The 19,214-nt window shown below is 44.7% G+C and overlaps 1 protein-coding gene across 1 annotated transcript; it reads right to left on the bottom strand.

Annotated features, from left to right (window-relative positions):
- Positions 1 to 2,088: 2,088 nt before the first annotated feature.
- LOC112400270 (zinc finger protein 555-like) lies at positions 2,089 to 14,917 on the bottom strand. The gene is given in 5 exon segments (XM_024745973.1): positions 2,089 to 2,415; positions 2,418 to 3,820; positions 4,588 to 4,771; positions 5,207 to 5,333; positions 14,825 to 14,917. Coding segments are annotated over 5 exon segments (1,800 nt in total). The 5' UTR covers positions 14,828 to 14,917; the 3' UTR covers positions 2,089 to 2,332.
- Between the last annotated feature and the right edge of the window lie 4,297 nt (positions 14,918 to 19,214).

Raw genomic sequence — 19,214 nt, 5'->3', positions numbered from 1 at the left:
AAATAATAACATTTGTATTACGGATTGAACTGTGTTCCCCCCAAAATTCATATGTTAAAAGTTCCAGTATCTCAGAATGTGACCTTATTTGAAAATATGGTTGTTGCAGATATAAGTAGTTATGATGAGGCCATACTAGAATAGGATGGGCCCTAACCCAATATGTATGGTGTCCTTATAAAAAGAATGCCATATGAAGAGACAGGCATGCACAAGTAGAATGCCATGTGAAGATTTTTTTTTTGGTGGGGGGGAGCTGCGTTGGGTCTTCGTTGCTGAGCGTGGGCTTTCTCTAGTTGCAGCGAGCGGGGGCTACTCTTCGTTGCAGTGTGCAGGTTTCTCTTGTTGCGAAGCACTGGCTCTAGGTGCATGGGCTCAGTAGTTGTGGCACACAGGCTTAGTTGCTCTGTAGCATGTGGGATCTTCCTGGACCAGGGCTCAAACCCGTGTCCCCTGCATTGGTAGGCGGATTCTTAACCACTGTGCCACCAGGGAAGCCCCCATGAGAAGATTAGTTATGCTTGTTGCAAGCCAATGAGCTAACAGAAGCTAGGAGAGTGCTGGAACACATCCTTCCTTAGCACTTTCAGAGGAAGCATGGTCCTTCCAACATCTTAACTTTGGACTTCTGCTTCCAGAACTGTGAGACAAAAATTTCTGTTGCCCTAGCCACCCAGCTGTGTGGTGCTTTGTTACAGAAGCCCTAGGAAACTAATACAGTTTGTATACAAGTGATTTGGAAACACAGTAAACAAGATATTTCTAAGACATACCTACAGAAGATTTTTCTTGAAAATAAACACTGTTTTTAGTGACTTAGAATCAAACATAATAAGTAAACCCGTATCAAGGAACTGCAGTCAGCTCTAACAGACATCTCCCCAAATTCACGAGGAGTATGTTTGTTCTCATGTAGGACTGAGTCAGCGCATTTAAAAATACAGTAGGACTTCCCTGGTGATGCAGTGGTTAAGACTCTGCACTTCCACTGCAGAGGGCACAGGTTTGATCCCTGGTCAGGGAAGTTCTGCATGCCACATGGTGCAGCCGGAAAAAAAAAAGAAAAAGAAAAAAGGAAAAAGATACAATACCTTAACAAAGTCCCACGGGTTGTTTTGTTTTCCTACAACATTGTAGCTTTTGTGGTAGAATCACGATCAGAGTCACTAAAAGTTTTGAGAACAAAGAGTCTGCTATACAAATTAGACCTTGTAAAATATGTTAACATCTAGAGAAGAGTGGAATCACAGCATCAGAGATCACTAAACATGAGTCTGAATTAGTGGTCTGCAGGACATGTTAGGGTTTGTAGGAAAATCCAAATTGTGAGTGCCTGACCACATGACTGAATCCCTGACACCAAGCTCTTGGAGGTATTTATGGAAGCCTATAACTCTGAGAAAAATAGAAATCAAGTACTTGGCATTTCTTTTGATGATACTCTTGATTGGTAAGGCCAACAATCAGGAAAACGGGCTGAAAGCTGGTTTCCAAGTAGCCCCTATGCATCTCTCTCTCATATTTTAATGTGGCTGCAAAAACTTAGTAATGGCTTCATTTCTGCCTTCCAAATCTCATGCCAATAGGCTACTGGTAAATTCGAACACAGAATCATAAAGGGAAGGGATTTTGGGAACTGTAGCTCCTAACATTACCCATGCTGACATAACACAATCCAGAACTCTGTATCTCATGATCACATCACAAGCGTCTCTTAAGTAAAAACCCACTGTTTAATTCCCTATCACAAGCAAGGACAAAGCGAAGGGCAAAAGCTGAAAGTAACAATTCACATGAGACTGTACACTTGGAAGAACTCTGCATAATTACAAATTTCTGCCAAATATTTAGAAGAAAAACAGAATTAAGATTCCACTGGCCTAAATAAACAAATATTCTCTCAATCCATGGTGGAAAACATATAATGGTTGATTATCCAGTATCTGCCACACTAAGCCAGTAGGAAAATACAAACAAATACCACAGTGTCATTGTTCCAATAACTCCTTTAAGGACAATTTAAAGAACTAACATATTAAAACTACTTATATATTAAAAATACACTTCAAATCACCCATGAGTCCAACAAACTGTAAAGATGCTTTATTTCCTAAAACATAAGAAAAAACACTTCCTGCAAAATTTACGTACTGTAGCCAAAAGAGTACTTCAACAGTTAATTTTCATCTAAATGTTTATTTGCAAAAGAACTGGAAATACACTCCCTATGGGTCCACTTTAGTGATGAAGGACTCATAAAGGCAATACCAGGTTTACAACTTTTGTAAGATTTCTCTCCTGATGTGAATTTTCTGAAGCACTGTGCATGAATTCATTTGCAGGAGGAGTTCCCGAGTTTCATATGTAGTGTTTCTTGGTAGTATGTATCCTCATATGTCTTCTTAAGGATGAGGAACAACTGAAGGCCTTCCCACACTGTTTACATTCATATGGTTTCTCTCCAGTATGCATTCTCATATGTATTGGTAAAGATGAGGGCCATTTGAAGACTTTACCACATTCCTTACATTTGTAAGGTTTCTCTGCAGTGTGCGTCCTCACGTGCTGTTGCAAAAGTTCAGGCCAGCTGAAGGCTTTCCCACATTGCTTGCATTCATAAAGCTTCTCGGCAGTGTGCCTTCTCATGTGTCTTTGTAACGAGATGTGGCAACTGAAAGCCTTCCCACAGAGCTTGCATTCATATGATTTGTCTCCAGGATGCATTCTCACATGCTCTTGATAGCAAGCGGACAAACTGAAGGCTTTCCCACATTGCTTACATTCGTAGGATTTTTCTTTAGTGTGTGTTCTTGTATGTTTTCGCAAGGATATGGGCCAGTTGAAAGTTTTTCCACACTGCCTGCACTCGTAAGGTTTCTCTCCAGTGTGCACTCTCATGTGTCCTCGAAAGGATGAGGGGTGGCTGAATGCCTTACCACACTGGTTACATTCATAGGGCTTTTCTCCACCATGTGTCCTTTCATGCCTTCGAAATGACTGGGGATAAATGAAGGCTTTTCCACATTGCTTGCATTCATAGGGCTTCTCTCCAGTGTGAATCCTTTCATGGCTTCGAAAGGATTGGAGATAAATGAAGGTTTTCCCACACTGTTTACATTCATAGGGTTTCTCCCCTGTGTGTGTTATCATGTGCCTTCGAAAAGCCGAGGAATAACTGAAGGCTTCCCCACATTCCTTACATTTATGTGGTGTCTCCCCAGTGTGTGATATCATGTGTCTTCGAAAAGTTGAGGAATAACTGAAGGCTTCCCCACATTCCATACATTTATAGGGCTTCTCTCCAGTGTGTGTTATCATGTGTCTTCGAAAAGTTGAGGAATAACTGAAAGCTTTCCCACATTCCTTACATTTATATGGCTTCTCTCCAGTATGCGTTCTCACATGACTAGTAAGACTTGAAAAATCAATGAAGGCTTTCCCACATTGCTGACATTCATAGCTTTTCTCTGCAGTATGAATCCTTATATGCCGGTTGAGGGAAGAAGTACGAGGAAAAGTTTTTCCACATAATTTACACACATAGGGTCTCTCTCCACTGTGGGTTCTCACATGCGTCCTTAGGTGTGAACGACAAATATAGGCCTGCCCACATTCCTGACATTGATATGGTTTGTGTCCAGTGCAAACAGCGATGTGACTCTTGAGGGATGAATGATGCGTGAAGACTTTTCCATGTGTACTGCATTCATACCTTTTTACTCCAGTAAGAGTTTTCTGGCACAGGTTAAGATTTGGAGTCTGACTGAAGCCTTCCCCACATTGATCATTACTTTCATGGAGCCTCTCCACCACGTGATTTCTGTTAAAAATGAGAAGCATGTTATCAATGGTTTGGTTAATAATGATTTATTAGTAAGTACAAGAATTACATTTTCACCAATTTCAGTGGATGGATAGATTTTCTCCCTGACTTCTTTTTTTTAAAAATAAATTTATTTTATTTATTTATTTTTGGCTGCATTGGGTCTTCATTGCTGTCCGAGGGCTTTTCTCTAGTTGAGGTGAGCAGGGGCTACTCTTTGTTGCGGTGCGCAGGCTTCTCATTGCGGTGGCTTCTCTTGCTGCAGAGCACGGGCTCTAGGTGCACGGGCTTCAGTAGTTGTGGCACACAGGCTCAGTAGTTGTGGCTCACAGGCTCTAGAGTGCAGGCTCAGTAGTTGTGGCGCACGGGCTTAGTTGCTCCACAGCATGTGGGATCTTCCCCGACCAGGGCTTGAACCCACGTCCCCTGCACTGGCAGGAGGATTCCCAACCGCTGTGCTACCAGGGAAGCCCTATCTGACTTCTTTTAAAGTGGAATGAACTCAATGCCACAGAAGGGGGCTCAACCACAACGATTACAAAAACAATGTTTCTTAAACATGGGCTCTTCTGTTGATTGTTTTCAGCTGTTTCTATCACTCAACATCAATGTCGCATTTAAGAAAAAATATCATCGTGAAAATCTCTATGAATAAACAAATTTGATCTAGGCTTTACATGTGTTTTGTTTGTTTGCTTTTTAAACTTTATGACATACTAAGATTCCCTCCTGAAATACTGCTTTCTCTCATGAGTGCAACTCACCTCAGATGTCTCCCTTGATCTATGTGCTGATCTTCAAGGCTGAGTTCTTCCCAAATTTTTCCTAAGACGGAGGCCAAGGAATCATTTCCAGTGAACTTTGATATTTTATGCTCCTTGGATATTTTATTCCCATATATATCCTGCTGAGAAACTGACCCATTGGCCTTAAGTTGAGTCTCATCCTCTGAAAGCAAAAAGGTAACAAATCTTACAAGAAAGGAGGTACCTGTTAGCCAAAAAGGACACAGAGGAGTTTAGCTATGTCAAGACTTCATCAATAACAAGTATAAGGGGTCAAAATGGTAAGCACTTTAACAAACACAGTAAAATTCTCATATGGTTCAAAAACAGACCTCACTGGGCCCTCTAAAGGCCCCATGAAATCTATATCCAACAATGATGCTAAGGGAGCTTTCTTTACAGAAAGAAGAACTCAGTTTAATACACAGATTCTCAGTCTCATGGGGAGAAACTATTAGATTCTAAGTCTATGATGGTTATGACCATGTCTGTCTTATTAGTTAACGTATTCCCTTTCCACAGTCCAATTCTTGGAACAGTGATGTGCCAGAAATGCTTGTCTCTAAATGACTAAGTGAAGGAATGATGTCATTCTTACCCACTGAGGCCAGGTTTCTGAAGTTTTCCAGCATCACATCTCTGTAGAGCTCCCTCTGAGCAGAATCCAGCAAAGCCCACTCCTCTAGATTGAAGTCCACGGCCACATCCTCAAAGACCACCGAGTTCTGAAATGCCCAAGATATGTGCAGGTGCATGGGTGAGACTCACAGCATTGAACAACTGGACTCAAGTCACAGGAAGTTCAAATAAGATTCCATGGTCATCTAACATCTACTCTGTGATCCAGTCATCACACCTCCTACTTTATGTCCACAATCATAGATTATCCTCATAGATTTAACAGCACTAACACACTGAACTTATCTCTACACTTTTACTGTGACCATTCAAGGCTTATTCTTCTCCAACCAAAGGGTTTAGACCACATTGGAGAAACGAAAAAAAATGCTATACAAATGAAATAATATTTGCATTCTAAGACCCATCAATCCCTTGTGACACAAGTGACTTTAGCTCCTTCCTACTGTACAACATCCATAAGCACATGAAGCCCAAGGTCAACCTGGATGAGGTTTAAGGAATACAAACACAATGAAGGACTGGGAACTTTTCCTTCTTTTTCCACCACCAAATATGAGAAGCCCATGGGCCTGTGGGAACCCAACTTGCTGCAAGGGCCTGCTAGCCATATTGTCTTTTTTTGACATCTTTATTGGAGTATAATTGCTTTACAGTGGTGTGTTAGTTTCTGCTGTATAACAAAGTGAATCGGCTATATGTATACATATATCCCCACATCTCCTCCCTCTTGCGTCTCCCTCCCACCCTCCCTAACCCACCCCTCTAGGTGGTCACAAAGCACCGAGCTGATCTCCCTGTGTTATATGGCTGCTTCCCACTAGCTATCTATTTTACATTTAGTAGTGTATATATGTCCGTGCTACTCTCTCACTTCGTCCCAGCTTACCATTCCCCCTCCCCGTGTACTCAAGTCCATTCTCTACATCTGCATCTTTATTCCTGTCCTGCTCCTAGGTTCTTCAGAGCCTTTTTTTTTTAGATTCCATATATGTGTGTGTGTGTGTGTGTGTGTGTCAGCGTATGGTATTTGTTTTTCTCTTTCTGATTTACTTCACTCTGTATGACAGACTCTAGGTCCATCCAAGCGATACTGTCTTAAAGAATTCCAGGCCATCAGGACAGTCCAACTGGCTGAATGAAATATTTCTTTTGAAGAAGTATTAATTTTAACATTTTTGTGTAATAGTTATCACCAGCTCAGTTTCTACTCTTTTCCTCTGTGTATTTTCATGAAAATAGGAAGTCAGAACTGCATATGTTCCCTACACTCCTGAGCCAGTGCTGCTGCCCACCAGTCCTGAGTTCACACACACACACACATTACATGATGCCAAAACAGCTCTTCTACCAGACCCATAAAAGAGTACTCTTGCTGACCTTGAGGATAAGGTTAAGAGCCCTACTTTGCAAAGGACTTTAACATCAAAAACATCTGACAGTGGGCTTCACTAGTGGTGCAGTGGTTGAGAATCCGCCTGCCAATGCAAGGGACACAGGTTCGAGCCCTGGTCTGGGAAGATCCCACGTGCCGCGGAGCAACTAAGCCCGTGCGCCACAACTACTGAGCCCGCGTGCCTAGAGCCCGTGCTCCACAACAAAAGAAGCCACCGCAATGAGAAGCACCACAACGAAGAGTAGCCCCCCGTCACCACAACTAGAGAAAAGCCCACGTGCAGCAACGAAGACCAAATGCAGACAAAAAGAAATTAATTAATTTAAAAAAGAAAACACCTGACAGCAAATTTAGCCTTGAGTATAAAATATATAGAGGATTCAGCAGTGCTTTCCTACAAAGGAAACACTCCCTTGCCTCAAATTCCAGGAGACAGTGATTCCACACAAACCATCCTAGAGGCTGCACTCTCAATTTCTCTCACGTCCATGTCCCTCCCCTGGTGGGCACATGAGCGTGTCAGGCCAACCCCTAAGCACAGGGACCACTGAGCTGCATGCCTCCCTTAAGCCGTGGTTTTTTAAAAAGTTCATCAACCCGCTGACATCCATGAGCATGGGAAAGAAAACACTCTCACGTAATAATCCTGATGCCGGTATTTAGTACATATTCAACGGAGTAGCTGCATAACAGGAATATCTCTACTGTACAGGGAACAACAGGAGCTTCTGGAGCTTCTGGAGGTGAGATGCTCTCTGTACAGTCATCTGTAGTGTTTCCTCTACTTAGTGTGCAGGAAAGGAGTTGACATTGCAAACCTTAACTTTACCCTTGGCAGTGACTGCTAGCAAGGTTGGCCTTGGCCAGTGTGTGGGAACTTTAATTTCTGAAGGTTTCACATCACCCTAATTCTTACTCCCTGTCTCTGACTGTGCAGACAACACTGTTAGTGCTGAGCACCTGCTCTTCGCCTGGGAGTCTGGGCTTTGGGTACTTGTTGCGCAGAGGATGCTCACATGATCAGCTGTGAGCGGATAAAAACCCCCAGTGAACTGAGTCCCCAGTGAGCCTCCGGTAGATGGTACTTCACATGCTGTCACAACTCATCGCTGGGGCTATCAGGTGTGTTATGTGCGACTCCACTGGGAAAGGACTCTTAAAAGCCTGCACCTGGTTTCCTTCAGATTTCTCCTCATGCGCCTTTTCCCTTTGCTGATTCTGCTGTGCTCTTCTGTTGTAACAAATCATAGTCATGACTCCAACGATATGCTGTCACGTGAGTCCTACCTGCAGGACCTAGGGGTGGTTTTGGGGACACCAGACACATTAGAACTGGGATTTGCTAGAGCAACCCTGATTCACTAAAATATGGCAAAAGCACTGTCTGGGAAGTGGGAGAGTGAAGGAGGAGGGGATGGCAAACCTTTGCAGCAGGGTAGCTATGGAGTCATCCAGGGTATGAAAGGGCAGCTGTCTGGTGTGAGGCTAAAAGTTGATTGAGGTGTGGGAATTCCCTGGCTGTCCAGTGGTTAGGACCCGGCGCTTTCACTGCTGGGGCCTGGGTTCCATCCCTGGTCGGGGAACTAAGATCCCACAAGCTGTGCTGGGGCAAAAAAAAAAAAAAGTTGACTGAGGTAAAAATAAGCAATCCAACTCCAGGAGGTCTGGCTCACTGGATATACCAGCTGCCTGTGGCCATGCAGGCCAAGTGAGAAGAAAATCAAAGTTCAGCACAGGTGACACCTGTGATTTTTGCTCTCTCTTCCAGGCAGGAGGAGAAAGGGCTGGCAAGTTCCCAAAAGTGAGCTTTGGATAGGCAAAAAATGTTAAAAGATTGTACTGCATCAGGAGAAAAAAAGTTAAATCAGTTCCTAGAGCTGAAACAAAATTTTAGACAAACCAAAGGGGAGGGGACAGCCAGCCTTTCTTCAGCCTAGCTGCTGGGCCTCCTGGCCCACCCACACGTGCCAGCCAGTATCTTCCCAGCTGTAACGCTATCCCTGTAAACGCTAAATACGTTTACAGAGGTAGGCTGAAATCCTAACCCCTGATACCTATAAATGTGACCTTACTTGGAAACAGGGTCTTTGCAAATGTAATCAAACTAAGATGAGGTCATTAGGATGGGCCCTAATCCAATGACTGGTGTCCATAGGAGACAGGGAAAATGCCATGTGAAGACAGAGCCACACAGAGAAGGCAGCAGAGGAAGAAGATGGACGCAGAGACTGGAATCATGCTGCCACAAGCAATGGAACGCCTGGGGATACAGAAGGTACAAGAGACAGGAAATGACCCCAGGACCCTAGAGAATTCTGAGGGAGCATGATCCTGCCAACACCTTCATTTCGGACTTCAACCTCCAGAAATATGAGAGAACACCCACATCGTGGTAATTTGTTATGGCAGCCCTCGGAAATGAACACAAGGTTTGACTGCAATGAGGGAAAAAAAAGGGGCGGGGGGAGGGATTTTTTTTTTTTTTACTTTTTTTTTGTTTTGTGGCTACTGCACCTGCTTGGATGGTAAAAATGGATACTAATGGTATCTGCTTGTAATTTTATAAATGCTAGAGAGATCACCCCCATCAGTGCTAAGAAAAATGAGACACAGCTTCCTTGCTGTTTCCAACTGGTGCCTGGATTGGAATTGGAACCCTAAGTATCAGAAACAAGATTAGGTCTCCATAAATGATTTTTTACTATGACTTTTACCCACTGGAGGTTCAAAAAGAGGTAAACAGGGACTTCCCTGGTGGTGCAGTGGTTAAGAATCTGCCTGCCAATGCAGGGGATACGGGTTCAAGCCCTGATCCAGGAAGATCCCACATGCCATGGAGCAACTAAACCCATGTGCCACAACTACCGAGCCTGCACTCTAGAGCCCATGAGCCACAACTACTGAGCCCACACGCCTAGAGCCTGTGCTCTGCTACAAGAGAAGCCACCACAATGAGAAACCCGTGCACCACAATGAAGAGTAGCCCCCACTCACTGCAACTAGAGAAAGCCCGCATGAAGCGACGAAGACCCAACACAGCCAAAAATAAATAAATAGATATATTAATTATTTTTAAAAAGAGGTAAACAAAATGAAAAAACAGGCAATCTTTAAGTAAAGATATACTTTTGGAATTTTAGGTAGAAGTTTTCAGTTTGCTAAAAAGCTCTTTTGAAAACCTATTTCGGATGACCTTCAGAGGCTGATTGCCCAGCAGGGGCTTAGCTGGGACTCTAAGACAGACAAGACAAGGAGGGATTAGGACAGTCTCAATGCAGGGAGAAAGGTACCCAATCTTGTTGACTTTGCTTTATTCTTGCAGTCAGAAATCACAGCCATGAGCAGACTATACACCGAAGCCTGGGAGGCCTCCTAGTGAATCTCTGAACCTAGGGTGGTCATGGGGACTGCTACAGACTGAAGGTTTGTGTCCCCCCAAAATTCACGTCAAAACCTAACCCCCAATGTGATGGTGTTTGGAGGTGGGCCTTTTGGAGGTGGCCAGGAATGGGATTTACCCTTATAAAAAGGACCCCAGAGAGCTCCCTGGACCCTTCTGCTGTGTGAGGACACAGTGAGAAGACGGCCACCTACAAACCAGGAAGCAGACTCTCACCAGACACCGAATTTTCTGGTGCCTTGATCTTGGACTTCCAGCCTCTAGAACTGTGAGAAACAAAGCTCTGCTGTGTATAAGCCACCCAGCTTACAGGTGCCCCAGCTGACTAAGACAGGGACTCCCAACACACCTAGCTTGAAACCATCAAATATTTAACACTTTACAATATTAATTTTTTTGTGTGGGATTTTCTTCGTTCTTTTTTAAAAAATTTTTTTGTTATATTACAATACTAATTTTTTAAATGTGCCATTGAGCACACATTATATGAGAAAGACAAATATACTTATAATAACTCTGTAAAGCAGACATGATTAAAACGAGTTCAAAGCAGAGGAAATGCAGAACAGTGAATTAATAACATCATGCCAGCTTGGCACACTTGCCCTTCTTTCACACACACCTCACAGTTGTTTTGCTAGTGTGACTGTTACTTCCCACTGTGATGAGGAGATAAGCTAGCTTCTGCCGGGCGCTGTGGAGAGCAGCCAGCAGAAACATCCTATTCCATCCTTACATCTCATACTGCTTCTCCTGCCAAAGCCCCGTGCCCATGCAAAAACGCTTTGTTTGAAGACCTGACCTCTGGCTCTTTCATTTAGTAAAATTTGTTTAGGTTACAGTACTTGCAGGCACTAGGGCTACAGCACTAACAAAACAAAAATTCTGAACCACGTGGATCTTAAATTCTTTTGGAGGAAAGCAGTAAATAAGCAAATCAAATATAATTACTGAGGAAAATGTGGCAGAGCAAGGGGATTTGGAGGGGTATATATATAGAGGGGGGGTAGAGATTTTCACGTGTGTGTATATACACGTTGATATCGATACACATATATATGAATGAATGGCTGCAGGGCAGAGTAAGGGAGAACAGTAAAATAACCATTTGAGATAAGACTGCAAATTGGCACCTAAAAATCTAAATAACAAATATATACATATATATATACACACATAATTACATATAATTATATATATCTTCACGTAATTCAACATACTCAACATATTGGTCATATCTGGAGAGTGGCAGAGGGGCCTGCCACTGGGGTTCATTTCAAGCCTTTTAAGAAAGCTTGTTCTACATTTAGGGCTGAGTTTCATTTAACAGAGGATTACTTTTTTTAAACATTTCTGTCAACTGTATGTATGTCACATGCATTTTCCTGCACTGATGTTATGTGATACAACAGAAAACTCTAAAATCAATTCACAGGATTTACCTGTAATCATCTTAGAGCTGCTGAAAGCCATTTTATAATATCCAACAGTCATACATAAAAAAACACTCTTACCAATGGGGAATAGATGGTAATGTGCATGATTGGATAAAGGAAAATGGACAAAGGAATATTCAAACGAGACCAAAGAACATATAAATGGTATGAAATTCACTGTTTTCTCCAAGACAATCAGGTACAAGTGAAGTGTGGACAGATGACCTGACTCTCAGTCAACATTACATTAGCAATCCAATCTGGAAAATGCACAAATGTGCAATGCCAGGAGACACTTGTCTTAATGCCTAACTCAACAGCTGCACATGTATGACACCAATAGAACACAAAGATAATCGTACAATAAGATTCTGAACAAGATCTCAGGATAAAAATTCAACATAAAAATAAATTTCATTATCTTTCTAATTAATAGCAACAGCAAGTTCACTTTAAAAAGATAACACATACTACAAAGATAATCGTACAATAAGATTCTGAACAAGATCTCAGGATAAAAATTCAACATAAAAATAAATTTCATTATTTTTCTAATTAATAGCAACAGCAAGTTGGAAAGTTCACTTTAAAAAGTGCACCGCAACAAAGAGCAGTCCCCGCTCGCCGCAACTAGAGAAAGCCCACACACAGCAACGAAGACCCAACGCAGCCAAAAAAATTAATTAATTTTAAAAACACTTAACTTAAAAAAAAAGTCTACAAACAATAAATGTGGAGAAAAGGGAACCCTCATGCACTGTTGGTGGGAATGTAAATTGATACAGCCACTATGCAGAACAGTATGGAGGTTCCTTAGAAAACTAAAAACAGAAGTACCAAATGACCCAGCAACCCCATTACTGGGCATACACCCAGAGAAAATCATAATTCAAAAACACACATGCACCCCAGTGTTCATTGCAGCACTATTTACAATAGCCAGGACATGGAAGCAACCTAAATGTAGAACATGTGGTACATATATACAATGGAATATTACTCAGCCACAAAAAAGAATGAAATTGGGTCATTTGTAGAGATGTGGATGGACCTAGAGACTGTCATACAAAGTGAAGTTAAGTCAGAAAGAGAAAAACAAATATTGTATATTAACGCACATATATTTGGAATCTAGAAAAATGGTACAGATGATCTTATTTGCAAAGCAGAAGTAGAGACACAGACAAAGAGAACAAATGTATGGATACCAAGGGAGAGGTGGGGGGGGAAGAATTGGGATAATGGGATTCACATATATACACTATTGATACTATGTATAAAATAGATAACTAGGGCTTCCCTGGTGGCGCAGTGGTTGAGAGTCCGCCTGCTGATGCAGGGGACACGGGTTCGTGCCCCGGTCCGGGAAGATCCCACATGCCACAGAGCGGCTAGGCCCGTGAGCCATGGCTGCTGAGCCTGCATGTCCGGAGCCTGTGCTCCACAACGGGAGAGGCCACAACAGTGAGAGGCCCACATACCGCAAAAAATAAATAAATAAATAACGATAACTAATGAGAACCTACTGTATAGCACAGGGAACTCTACTCAGTGTTCCGTTGTGACCTAAATGGGAAGGAAATCCAAAAAAGAGGGGATATATGTATATGTATAGCTGATTCACTCTGCTGTACAGCAGAAACTAACATAACAGTGTAAAGCAACTATACTCCAATAAAAATTAATTTTAAAAAAGGTAAAAAAGATAACACATACAGCAGAAACTAACACATTGTTAATCAACTATACTCCAATAAAAATTATTACTCAAAAAAAAAAAAAGATAACACATACCATGGTAAAAACCAAATTGAAGTAGTTCAAAATCAATTTAATGAAGGCTATAAAAAGAACCTAACAAAAATGTTAAAACATGAAGGATAATAACAAAGCAAAATGAAATAAATGACAAGATGGCACATGTTCTTAAAAAGAAATCAGTGTTACCAAGATATCAACCCTCCCAAGACAGAGTCTTTATAAAATTCCATAAAATTGCCAAACCAGATGTTTTTTAGGATTTGACAAATACTAACTTTACACACAAATGCCCCCAAACAGCCAAAATATTCTGAAGTACCAGGCAGGAATCCGTCTATCACACTGCAAGGGTTTTAAGGCAGCAGCAACTCCTGACAGGACGGAATTGGCAAAGGAATGGACGACTAAATCTACAGAAAGGAACAGAGCCCCAGGCAGGCCTGTGGCTATGGGGAGGGGGAGACCTGATTCACCACAGGGTACCCACGGGGAGCCAAGCAGAAATGATAGACACTTCCACACATGGGACAGGACAAACTGATATCTAAGTAACATCCGTGTATTCCCACCTCTTCCATGGGCAATAACTAATTTACTGCAGATTTAAGCAAAGTGTGTTGCAGATAATTAAAAACAACAGTATCATCTACTGTCACAAATTAAATAACTGGTATTTTTGGTGAAATTTCACCTACCACACTATGTGGTACCGTATTCACTTCTCTGCAGCTGTTCAGGAAGGGACAGACCTGAGAAACTTACTACAGACAGGAGGAGATTTTAAAAGAATGTTTAAGAAACGTAATGTATGACATTTTTTTTTCCCTGAAACTCACCCCTTTGAAAGTATTTTATCTTATATCTCCTGCTGTACTAATTCAATGTATTTTACACTTGCTGAAAATCTGAGGTTCCAGTAAGTGAATACATCTTTTCAAGGTGAAAAACACACGGAGGGGTTGTGCTGAACTGGTACCCAGACACAGATGACTCAGGGTCAAGTGCAACCACGCTACCACGAGGGGCACCCCTCCCCCACTGCTAACGTGCTCCCTGAACAAAGGACACCGGCTGTGTCCCCGCTGTGTCGCCAGTGCATTTGGCTTGGGGGGTGGGAGGGGGTGAGGGGTGCTGCCCCACCTCACAGTGGGCTTTCCTTGACCTTCGCGTTAGTTTTTCTCCCTTGTGTGGTTCTTGTGAGAACCCAGGAGGCAGGAATCATTTCCATCTTTTCCCCTCAGGCGTCCAGTCAGCTGACAAATAGTGTCCCTTCATGGAATGAGAACTGGGGCTGGGGTCATTTAGGACGGAGGACCTACCGGGAGACGCCCTCCCAGCCCAGGGCCCCCAAGCAGGTCTCCGCAGGCTGTCGGTTGGGAGGAGCCGACCAGGGGCTGATGTTCCCGGACCCCCGAGAGGAGAGCAGTTGTGCATATCTAGGTCACCCAGATAGTCCTGAGACACCGGCCCCACAAGCGGGGACCGGACAGGACGCCGGGACCCCACCCCGCGACCGCTTCCAGACGGTTCCGGACGGCTCGTAACAGCCCCTCCCGGTTTCGGGCCCCGGTCCCGCGGACTCACCATCTCTGCCGGGCTCCCGGGTCTCCCAGGCGTCCTTGCCGCAGCCCGCGCAGGTGAGGTACTAGGAACCGACACCTGGGCCCACGCGGCGCAGGTGCGCAGGAGCGGCACGGCTAGCCGAGAACTACCCGCTCACGGGCTGGGAGCGTACTCTGACTGGACAGTGCTCCTGGCACTCTCTTCCATCTGGCTGTTGATTGGGAGATGCTTCGCGCCCCACCGTCCTGACTGGACAGTGCTTCGGGCATTGCTACTGCCCGGGCCCCTGACTGGACGGTTTCCCGAGGCCCGCCCCCTGACTGGACGGTTTCCCGAGACCCGCCCCTGGAGCCCCTGATTGGATAGTTCTCTGGGCCCGGCCCGCGAGCGCCTGATTGTTCTCCGGGCACCGCCCCGTCGCATCTAATTGGACATTCCTCCCAGGCCCGCCCTCTGGTTATTGAGTGACAGGCCTTCGTAACACACTGTGGACCGACCCGTCCGCGCGGCACGTGGGCCCCGAGCAGAACCTGCCCTCGGGCGGTCGAACCCGGCGTCCTCCCGCAGTTCGGCGGCCCCTCTTTGTCCTCTTCCTGGACCGGGAAGTCCTGATTCAGTTTCCACGCGGAGCGTCCCTTGTCCGGAGCCGGGACTGGACAGGATGGGACAGGGGAAGGAGAGGGTCTAGTGACTTCTGGGGTCAGGAGTCGGCCCGGGGGCGAGGTCACGGTGGAAACATATATTTGTTTAAGCCCCCTGGCGCGCGGGCTTCTCATTGCAGTGGCTTCTCTTGTTGCTGAGCACGTGCTGTAGGTGCGCAGCCTTCAGTAGCTGTGGCTTGCGGGCGCTAGAGCACAGGCTCAGTAGTTGTGGCGCGTGGGCTTAGATGCTCCGCGGCCTGTGGGATCTTCCCCCTCCAGTGATGGAACACGTGTCCCCTGCATTGGCAGGGGGAATTCTCAACCACTGCGCCACCAGGAAAGTCCCTGAATTCCTTTTTTAACTTATATAAAACAACAACAAAAAAAGCTTATATAAATTTAGGATGGACCTAAGAACTCTTAGTACACTTACTAGATGGGGGCTAAACACCGACTGCATTTAATTTGCCTGCTTCTTTTAGAAAACATTCTCTCATTTGACATTAAGTGGATGCCCAAATTCTGATATCGTTTGTCATTTTATTTACAGACATAACTTTAAAAATTCCTTTTTTAGGAATTCCCTGGCAGTCCAGTGGTTAGGACTCCGAGCGCTCACTGCCGAGGGCCCGGGTTCAATCCCGGTCGGAGGACTAAAAATCCCACAAACCGTGGGGCATAGCCAAAAAACTAAAAAATTAAATAAAATTTTATTTTTTACGGTTTTCAAAAAGGTTTTAGATGTTTTCATAAAAATGAGTCTTTAGAGAATTAACATATAAAAAAGCTTCAAGGCAAAAATAAGTTACTCATTGGATATATAAACTATTAAAGATAAAATATATACTTTTTAAAATATGGGTTAATCATGCATGCCGAGTTTCAATAAATCAGCATGGAATTTAGAAGTCTGCCTTAAGATCGGGTCCTGGCATGGCCCTCAAGCACTCCTGTCTGTTTGCCATAATGTGCTCAGAGATCTATCCTGTGAGCCTCACACATAAAGAACACGTCATTTCATGTATTAAGGTGAAAAATGAGGCTGGTTTCTGAATTCTTCACCAAACACCCATTGCCACAAGAGAGCAGAGTAACACGTGTGGCCATCTGAGGGAAAGGAGGGGCGATGCAAGGTACTTAGGCCACGCTGGGTTATTATTCATGCACAGAGGTAACACAAGGAATGAGAGGGGCCAATCCCTCTTCCTCCTCCAGATGCCGTTCCCCCCTCCAGTTGGCAGAAGCTGCTGGCAAAGCAGAAATGCGGTTTGCAGTGTTTTCACCCACATCACAAAGCAAAGGGTTTGTGGGTTGGTTCAGCCCATAGAATTAAAGGTCCCCAAAGATGTCCACATCCTAATCACTGGAACTTGTGACTGTCACCTTAGGTGGCAAAAGGGACATTGCGGGTGGGATTAAGGCCCCTGAGACAGGGATGACCCTGGATTCCCCGGGGGGGCCCAGTGTCATCACAGGGTTCTTATAAGAGGGAGGCGGGAGGGTCAGAGGCAGAGAGAGACGGGAGATGCTGCGCTGCTGGCCGTGAGGATGCAGGAGGGGCCGCGAGCCAGGGATGCGGTGCCTCTAGAAGCTGGAAAAGGCGGGAACCTATGCTCCCCTGGAGCCTCCGGAAGGACCGGCCCTGCCCACACCTTGAATTTGGACTTCTGCCCTGCAGAACTGTGATAAGAATAAACCGGCTACGGGCTTCCCTGGTGGCGCAGTGGTTGGGACTCGGCGCTTTCACTGCCAAGGGCCTGGGTTCGATCCCTGGTGGGGGAACTGAGATCCCGCATGCAGCAGGGCACGGCCAAAAGGAAAAAAAGGGGGAGTTCCCAACCAACATCCAGAGGAGAGAGTTCAGACGCAGCAGAACCAGAAGTCAGACTCCACTAGTGCCTGGTGGGTACCTGTCTGGCTTATAGCTCAGGGACAGACAGACGCTGGGCCCGCAGTAAATGCAGCACGGACCACCAGCACGCGGGTCGGCCGGGAATGCTTTCCCCATTTCTTGCTGAACTGCTGATTCTAACTTCTGGATCCGTGAGTATGACCTTCCCACTTGAGAAGCCGCTCCTGCTTCTTCGTGATCGATCTGCTCTAGGGTCATGCGATGGAGGGTCTATTACTGACTCTTCCTGGACAACCTCACAGGGCGGTCATGAGGGCTCATGAGTTCACGTGGGTCATGGCCTCTGCTGCCCACAGAGCCAGAGAGCCTAGAAGCCACACCGAGCAATCTGTCTGACCAGGGAGACTCTCACCCCAAACCTGAGGTCCGTAGATACTGGTTCCTTGGTGCCATGAGTTGGAGTTCCACGTCACAAAGCACAGAGGGGTAAGGAGTGGGGTTTGCTACCTGCCCCAGACTCACCTGCTCCCTGAAATACTTGGGGAGAGCCGAGTTTGGGGAAGGGATGAAGGGGTGGGGGATGACAGATGCATGGTACCTGGCTGGCTAGGCTGCTGGCTGTCCTGAGAAGGAAAACTACCTGTGGAATTGGACAGTGACAGACCCGACCTCAGGAAAGTGGGTGTGCTGGATCCCCTGGCAGGTTTGGGCCATTCGGGCTAAAATGAGGGGATTTTTAATTAAAAAAAAAAAAAAGCAAGTACTGGTGATGGCTTTGGTCTTTTCCCTCTTCCAGGAGGAGCAAGGGCTCAGACATTCCCAACGAGGGTGGCGTGGAAGTGGACAAAACATATTCAGTGTCCCTGTTGCCTAGTCCTCCTAGCAGAAAAAAACAGCCTTTTTCCCCCAGTGGCTGCAGCTGCTACAACCTCCCCCAGGGCCCCCTGCATTCCAGCTGGCGGCTTTAATGTTAACCCTGCATTTGCTGAATCACTGAAAGCGTTGAGTGAATTTGCAAGGAAAAAAATGTCAATGGCTGTATATTGTATGGCTCTTAACATAGGATGCAAGATAAAAAATTAATGTGAAATGTTATTGGCTTACATTTATTAGATACAATAATATATTTATATTATAATAATTATAAACATTATAGTATTATAATCCATTATTCTGATTATTATAATAAATGATATAAATTATAATTTCATAACAGAGAGATCATTCCAATCAGGGAAAGGTGGGAAAAAAAGTCTTAGTGGGACACAACTTCTTTGCTTTTTGCAAAGCTCCGGGCTGAAACCTGACCGTGTCCGTGTGGGCTGTTTCAGTCAGGCTGACCTGAGAGCGGGTCCAGGCGCAAAAACCAGGACTTCGACTCAAGGACCAAAGCAGATCCAGGACACCTGACCAAGGTTTCTAACTATGAGAATCTCACGGATGCTGCGGGGACCATCTGGGAGACTTACAAATGTCCACGAGAAAGGGCTTGTTTCCCTAGGGGACCTGAAACCGAACTGTGGATCAGCCCTGTTTTTCTGATGTGGAGAATAATTATGCTGAGTGAAATAAGCCAGACACAGAAGGACAAATACTGTCTGATTCCAACTCACAAGAGGTCCCTAGAGGAGTCACATCCACAGAGACAGGAAGTAGATGGTGGGGGCCAGGGGCTGGGGGAGGGGCTGGGTGTTTCATGGGGACAGAGTTTCAGTTTGGGAGGATGAGAAAGTTCTGGAGACGGATGGTGGGGATGGCTGCACGACAGTGTGAATGTACTTAAAGCCACTGAGCTGTGCACTTAAAAATGGTTAAAATGGTAAACTTTATATGTATTTAACCACAATAAAAATTTTTTTGAAAGAGGAAAAATGGTTAAGATGATAAATTTAATGTTATGTGTATTTCACTGGGGGGG

The sequence above is a fragment of the Neophocaena asiaeorientalis genome, unplaced genomic scaffold (genome assembly GCF_003031525.2).
Source record: "Neophocaena asiaeorientalis asiaeorientalis breed wild unplaced genomic scaffold, Neophocaena_asiaeorientalis_V1.1 scaffold357, whole genome shotgun sequence".
Lineage (NCBI taxonomy): Eukaryota > Metazoa > Chordata > Mammalia > Artiodactyla > Phocoenidae > Neophocaena > Neophocaena asiaeorientalis.
The sequence above is the reverse complement of the archived record's forward strand: the minus strand, read 5'-3'. Positions and strand labels throughout refer to the sequence as shown.